At 49.3% G+C, this 7,500-nt stretch overlaps 1 protein-coding gene across 2 annotated transcripts in view; it reads right to left on the bottom strand.

Moving 5' to 3' along the window:
- The window catches only part of LOC130388067 (laminin subunit alpha-3-like), a 79,934-nt gene that overhangs the window by 50,179 nt on the left and 22,255 nt on the right, over window positions 1–7,500 (bottom strand). For both annotated transcript variants that reach the window (XM_056597392.1, XM_056597393.1), the window contains exons 13-21: window positions 5,985–6,125; window positions 5,407–5,544; window positions 5,095–5,232; window positions 4,482–4,534; window positions 3,595–3,694; window positions 1,511–1,563; window positions 1,141–1,246; window positions 561–660; window positions 259–415 (exon numbers count right to left, since the gene is read on the bottom strand). In XM_056597392.1, coding sequence (XP_056453367.1) covers window positions 259–415; window positions 561–660; window positions 1,141–1,246; window positions 1,511–1,563; window positions 3,595–3,694; window positions 4,482–4,534; window positions 5,095–5,232; window positions 5,407–5,544; window positions 5,985–6,125 — 986 coding nt within the window. The remainder of the gene's footprint in view (window positions 1–258; window positions 416–560; window positions 661–1,140; window positions 1,247–1,510; window positions 1,564–3,594; window positions 3,695–4,481; window positions 4,535–5,094; window positions 5,233–5,406; window positions 5,545–5,984; window positions 6,126–7,500) is intronic.

Here is a 7,500-nt window from a genome sequence, read left to right as displayed (position 1 = left end):
TGCCTCGTTTTACCCTCCCCCAGCAGTGGTTGTCCCACCAGAGAGGTCATAGTGGAGCCATGAGAACGAAACGGAGATCTTTTGGTTTGCTGATTCAAAATACTTTGATGTTGTGAAGACGCAGGTAGGGGGATGCATCTTCCTCTAGAACGTCTGCAGGTCTGAGGTGTAGCCATTGTGTCTCGAACCCGGTATCTTTCAGCAGGGAGTCAAGCCCCTACTGGCCCCGCCCCCCTAAAAAGTCATAACCACACCCACCTGTGCCGGGGAGAGCACGGCATAGCCCCTCCAGCTGAACCCGGGGAACACCCGGGGCTCGAACCCGAAGCGCACTGGCCGGGAATTGGGAGTGACGCCGTCCTCCACCTCATACTTCAGCTGGTGCAGGCTGGGAAAGTAGTGGCTCGGAGCCGGCCTGAGAGACACGGGGGTGAACGTTGAGGCGCGAGAGTCGTATCGTGTTGTTGATACGATGTGTCTGTCGTCACCATGACGACTCGAGCGATGGGGATGACACAACGTGATGTCATAAAGCATGTGAAAACAAAGGGGTTGCTTACAGAGAGCAGGTTCGGCCGACTATGTTCTTCCGACAGCGACACTGGCCGGACCCCAAGTCACAGGCCATGCCAGTAGCTCCGCCCACGTCACACTCACAGCCTATCAGGGAACGGAAAGAGTTAATTATTAGATGATAGATGATAAAGTTAGACTGAGTCACTGGTCTTTGAACGGATGATTAGTTAGCTAGTTAGTTATTAGGAGCGTCTGTATTGATTCAGGGACCTTCTGTTAATGCTTGTATTCTTCGGTTTTCTTATGTTGGATAAGCTGATTTATAATTCTTAAGTTGATACTTCTAACCAAAACACACTTCACACTTCAAACACGTTAAATATCCGACTCACTATTTTGATGATTATTTTTTCACCAGCAGCTATATTGTTGGTTCAATATTGTCACTCAAAGTAGTACTTTGATTAAGGCCCAATCCCATTTCTACCCCTTACCCCTTACCCTTACCCCTTCAAAACCAGGGGGGAGGGGTATGAGGAAGGGGTAAGGGGTAGAAATGGGATTGGGCCTCACTGGGGAGGCTGTACCTTCCACCAGCCCAGCTGATGACTAGCATTAGTGTACCTTGACAGCCAAAGTAGTTCCTCTTCTGCAGCAGGTAGAAGCCCTCCTTACAGGTGTGGCAGGACGGCCCGCACGTGTGCGGCTTACAGTGGCACTGTCCGCTCTTCTGGAGGGGGGAAACCCATAGATGGTTTGGTTATGATGCGCAATTATTTCCCCTTTCATATTTTATCGAAATGTTATATCATGATTGCATTTCCATAAAATGGGTTTGTTCCAAAGGTTTGTTAACTTATGTGTTCATGTCATTTTTTGTATTCATATATTTACTTTTTCTATTTATTTACTTGGACATTCATTCAGTCGTTTTGTTACTCAACAAATGGTTATAGTGAACTCTATTCTGTAAAGACCTGGCAGGCCGACTCACCTGCTGGCATTCCCCCACACCACTCAGGGTCCCTTTCAAATCACACATGCACTCTGAGGGGGAACAGAGAGAGGGGGAGAGGGAGAGAGAGGGGGAGATAGGAAGAGAGAGGGGGAGAGAGGGGGAGAGGGAGAGAGAGGGGGAGAGAGAGAGAGGGGGACAGAGAGGGGGAGAGAGGGGGAGAGTCGGAGAGAGAGGTAACAAAGTTAAATCCAGAGGTGTGTGCACGTGTGTGTGTGTGTGTGTGTGTGTAATGTATGCATGCTTAACCCTGCGTTCACACCAAAAGATGCAAAAAGTTGACGCGCGTCGTGATCCCATTCAAAGTGAATGTAGAGACGCGTTGCTGCTTTGCTGCCGCAGCATTTGCTGCCGAGAAAACGGGCAGCAAAACTTGATTTGCGGCGCGTCAAAATCTGATTTGCGGCGCGGCATGCCCGTGCCCGCTGCCGGGCACGGGCGAAGGGCGCGTTCACGTATTTTGCGGCGCGTCAAATGCTGCTCGAGTTGAAATATTTCAACTTTTGACGCGCCGCAAACCTTTGACGCACCGCAAAACTTGATTTGACGCGCCGCAAAACTCAGGCGTCAACGCGTTCGGGCAGCAAATGCATCTTTTGGTGTGAACGCAGGGTAATAGGGCCCTTCCGCTGTGAATGGGCGTCTGATTACAGACTTCTCTCACGTTCACGGGTGAAAAGCGACAGCTCCTAATAACCTCCAACCCCGGTCACCCATGCCCATCAAAGCCCCTCTGGTCAGATGTCACAACCCACGACGCCTGCCACAAAATCGGAATAAAACAAAAAAGCAGAACTCTGTGCAAACTCCGGGCCGCAGTCCGCCACACAGAAGGGCATTCCTGGGATATTAAGAAGGTGGTCTCGTCTTCTGGCTCCTTCCGCGGTGGAGTTCCTGACAGGCCGCCGGTGATAACATTCTTGCGGTGTTCCGGAGCAGAGCTGTAACAGTAGACGGGTATCTGGACAAAGCCTCAGGTTGTTCCCCGTCTCGCCTGCATAATGGCAGCAGCAGCAGCAGCGTGTCCACTCTTCCACTCGTTATGTTTTCCGATCTCGAAGATAAGACGAAGAGCATTTTGTTTTTCGCCGATGCTGTCGAGTTGCTGTTATTGTTGTTGTGGTTGTTGAGGGGCTACACAGTCTACTCTATGGGGACAGCAACATTACATTTATATGTATTAAATATGCGTTTCTTTTTGCCGTTTCCCAGGAGCCTTGAGGCCCCCACTCGTCTAAATACTGCTCCCTGTAGCAATCAGCCAACCAGTGTTTGCCTATATTAGTATGTTTCAGGCCTCCACCGGGGCACCCTGGGAGCCGTTGACAGGGGTATGTTGACACATCCTCCCGGGTGAGAGAGGGCGAGATCTAGCGTCCGCCCCACTACAGAGCGCCACTGAGGCTTAGCGCAGCTGGAGAACACAAATAGCGTCAGGGAACCAACGGCTAACAGGGAAATGACGGCTAAAACGGTGGGCTGCAAGGGGGCTGCCATGTTTTACTTTCTGTTTTTGTTCAACTGCTAGGCCGGTTAATCATCACACAATTCAATTTAAGGTATGTTACGAATTTTTGTAAAGGTATTGGGGGAAATGGATTAGTGACGCTAGATAAAACTGAACCACATTCCGCGCAGCAACTAAAATGTGTTTAAATGACTTTAAGGCCCAATCCTATTTTCTACCCCTTACCCCTTCCACTAACTCCTCCCCCTTGTTTTGAAGGGGTAAGGGGAAGGGGTAAGGGGTAGAAATGGGATAGTGTCTAGTGTTGCATAATCTCCATGCCAATCTTTTTAATTATCATCGATTCAGGTCTTGCGCTTTTTTCCTAAAACAACTTCCGGAACTGGGAAGTATATAATATTTTCCCTCTGATGTATAAATAATTCCCATTCGGTTGGAGCTGGGTCGTGAAGAAGAAGGAACTTCCGAAGTTCCGACGCAGCTCCTCGGGCTGAACATCTGCAGTATCAAGTATCTTGACAGACGCGTCCCGTTCTTTGAAGCCCCTGAATGAAGAGCCCTCCCTCCTGACGGCTCAGCGCTGCTGGCCTCCTACCTGTGCAGCCCTCAGGGTTGTCCATGGTCAGTTTCCAGTAGAGCGGTTTACATCGGTCACAGAAGGTTCCCTCTACGTTGGCTAGGCAGCGACAAGGGCCCTGCCAGGGTAGGAAGAGAAACGACAATCCATCATTCGGACTCTGGAATGTAGGGCTGATCAATTCATTGCATGTTAATCAAAATCGAGATTGTGTCCTCCACAATAAGCGTATAATTTTTAATTGTTTTTAAATAGCGTACACTGTACAGCTTCAACTCAGCAGTACACGTGCATTGACGTTAAGGAGACTTCAATCTTTTTTTGTTAATGGGTGGTCTGAGGTATCACTACGGCTACATATGTGACGTGAAGCAATGTTACGAGTTGGCAAATTTAATCGAAAATCGGTCAATCCCAATGAATAAACGCAGTGACATGTTTGCACACACACACACACACCCTACACACACACACACTATATGCCTCTTGCCCTGAATGAGAGTACATATAGTGTTAAGAGAGATAATGGACGATGATGACATAATGGACGAGAGAAAAAGGGTTTATATATATATACATACATATACAATTGTAGCCATGGCAATTGGGAAAATAAAAAGCTGTTTCTAAAAAACATCCGGAATCACATAGGAAGTAGCATGTCTGTTGTGATTTCACCAAATTAAAAAAGGCGGTCTGTTGTGCTTCCTTGATGACTTCCGAGGACAACAACAGCAGACCTTGTGGTACTGCACGCCGGATGAAGGCTTGGCAGCGCCGGGCGTTTATCAGCCGGGTGCTCGTCCACACCCAGAGGCCCCACACCGCCATGTGTTGTCTGGGCTGTAACTCTGGCAACTCACACAATACAAGGCGTGATTAAGGGTTGGTATTAATAGACCTACCGTTTGAGGATGGCTGACATCTGAGCCTGCAGGGTTACACTGTCTTATGGAGGCTGGAGAGAAAGGATGGGTGTAAACAGACGAGGTGAGACACTGGGATCCATAATGAAGTGAGAATTCATGCAGCAGGATGAATCTTACTCTGTGAGACAGGTTTCATGATATGGGCAACCACCAGGGATGACTAAACCACCATGATATACGCCACTCAAAGGACGTTTTTCATCAATCTGTAGCATCTATAGCATGAGCGCATACATTCTTAGGCCCTTTCCCCTTACCCCTCCCCCTTGTTTTGAAGGGGTAAGGGGAAGGGGTAAGGGGAAGGCGTAAGGGGTAGAAATGGGATTGGGCCTAAAGCCCAATCCCATTTCTACCCCTTACCCCTTCCCCTTACCCCTTCAAAACAAGGGGGAGGGGTAAGGGGAAGGGGTAAGGGGTAGAAATGGGATTGGGCCTTAGCAATGGGAATCAAACCCCTAACTCTGGAAGGGTCAATGCAATGCCCTCCTAATTGCGATTCACTTGACCACATGCTCCACTTTTAAACTGCCACAGGTTAATCAAGACGAGCTGCTGTTGTTTAGGGCTGTAAACGTCGCGGTGGGTTTACTTTCACATCGGGGGAACTGAGGCCCCCATCCAGCACATCGATCACACCTCTGGCCGGCCACCCCAGGGTTACACAGACACTGGCCGGACACGCGGTCACACGAGTCCCCGTAGGAGCCCTCCCGTGAACACTGGCAGGCTGGGTAGAGAGCACGGGACGCACAGGGGGAAACACACACGAGGTGAATAAGCCTTTTTTCACACGGTAACTGTGATACATTGAATGGTCTAGGCTTCAAGCGCATGTGTGTCGGGGCACTGATATATTGGGCACTCTATTGGGAAGTGTGGGGGGGGGGGAGCATCGACTCACCAGCACAGTCCGGGTAACCATAGTAACCCTGAGCACACCGGTCGCAGCGCTCGCCGGCGTAGTTGCCGAGGCAGAGGCATCGGCCGGTCGGGTCGCAGGCGGGGGGGTCAGCTGCCCCGGCCCCATCACACAGACACTCTGAGGAGGGGGGGGGGGTGGGGAGAGAGAGAGAGGCAGGGAGGGAAGGTTGAAGCTTCAATCTAATGAGAATGCATTCATATCGCAGACAAAGTCAACGCTAGGGTTTTATTTGATCTATATCTGTGCCAAGCCCCCCGAGCCCCCATCGACTCTCTATGCACACCATCTGCAGACTCTTTATTTTAGCATATTTTAAATCGTAGCTGTGGCTGTGGTCAGAACCGTCTCTCTCACCCTGCCTCTCACAGGAGAGTGGTGTCTTACACTTCCGAACTCTGTTCAAAATCACATCTTTACCCTTGATTTAAGCTATTCAACATTTTCTTAGATCTTTAACTATGTAGACGCATTAAAAAATAACCTCACTTGACACAACAGGAAGTGGGTTTTCTAGGTTAAAACGTAGCTTTAGCCGCGGTCAGAAGCGTCTCTCTCACCCTGTCCCTGGCAGCGGGGGAAGGAGTGGTGTCCGGGCCGGCACCGTTCACAGTACGGCCCCTCCACCCCCTGCCTGCACAGGCAGCGTCCCGAGGCGTCACACACGTTGCTGACCGTCCCCCGGAAGTCGCAGACACACTCTGCTCACAACAGAGGAGACACACTGATCACCGTTATGGTCACGGGCATCCGGGCTGATAGATCAATGGAAGCAGAGAATACATTGAACACCGAGGGAGGTATAGTTGATAAATAGCATTGGTCAAGTCAAAGATCTTTCTTGAATGTTTCTGTAAAAGTATTTTGAATAATTGTCGTGTGAGGGATGTATTTACAGATAGTGCTGTCGGACTGGGGGCAGTATTGATGAGTGAAGAGATTCCATGCTCCAAATCATTAACTCTTGCCCTCACCCAGTCCCTAGTTTATAAAGAACACTGCTAAACGACTTTTGGCAACTTCTCGGCTCAAACCCTGACCTCAAAGACCGAATGTTTGCCAACATCATAGGCCCACTAATAAAACAGAATCCGCCCAGCGGTAACTGGACATCTACAAGAACGTCCCACCCTGACACGGTATGTAATGCCTTCCTGGTAATCAGGCTACTCCCAGGGCACTTCCTATCCAGAGCAGAAGGACAAGTGAAAAGAGGGAATGGAGAGGATGCTAGCGTCACAAATAGGATGCACGTCGGGTCGGCTTAACTCCGGAGGTAGAGCAAGTTGACTTCTAACCGGAAGGTTGCTAGTTCGATTCCCGAGTGTTTGAGATCCCTGAGCAAGACACATCAGCCTAACGGCTCCTGATAAGATGGCTGCCGCCGTCGGTGTGTCAATGTGTGTATTAACCGTTGTGAGACGCTTTTGACAAAAGCGTCTGCTAAATGCCCTATATGTAAAAGTAAAATGCACGTCTATCTGTTCAAGATCCCAGCTGACTGTTGAGAACTAGGAGCCTTTCCTTCTGGGGACAGCGCCAGTTTGAAAAGGTGAAAGATAGTTATCATTAACGATCATTCCGGGTATCTCCCACACCATCTACTGATGGGCTCCTACAGTAGCACAGTCGCTCACAGTTCTATTTAGTGACGCAATTCAAACAGGATTTATCAGATGGGTGGGGTGTCAAAAATGTGCCTATGATGGGTTGTAATCCCAGTTTAACCCAACTAGAGTCAAGTGAAGGGTGGGCGATCCTTTCTGGCTGTCGGCCAATCGGGTGTTGGCGAGTTGGTTAAGCACCTCGGACACCTGGCCCGCTAGAGAACACTTCTAGAAAGTTTTGAAGAAAACATTGGTAACCAGGGATCAACAGAATAGTCTGTTCCACCATCACTAGTCTTGACGATGATGACATCTTCACAGATATTCCTTAGGATTGCTCCCTAATAACAGATGTTGTGTGAAGGTACTGCCAAAAAGCATCTCAAGATAACGAAGCCTCAAACGGGGAACCTGTGAACTAATTAACTCTTTTAGCTTAACGCAGCGATGTAATCACTCTTGGAGAAGA

The sequence above is a fragment of the Gadus chalcogrammus genome, chromosome 8 (assembly GCF_026213295.1).
Source record: "Gadus chalcogrammus isolate NIFS_2021 chromosome 8, NIFS_Gcha_1.0, whole genome shotgun sequence".
Classification (NCBI taxonomy): domain Eukaryota; kingdom Metazoa; phylum Chordata; class Actinopteri; order Gadiformes; family Gadidae; genus Gadus; species Gadus chalcogrammus.
Note: the sequence above shows the minus strand (reverse complement) of the source record. Positions and strands in the feature narration are given on the sequence as shown.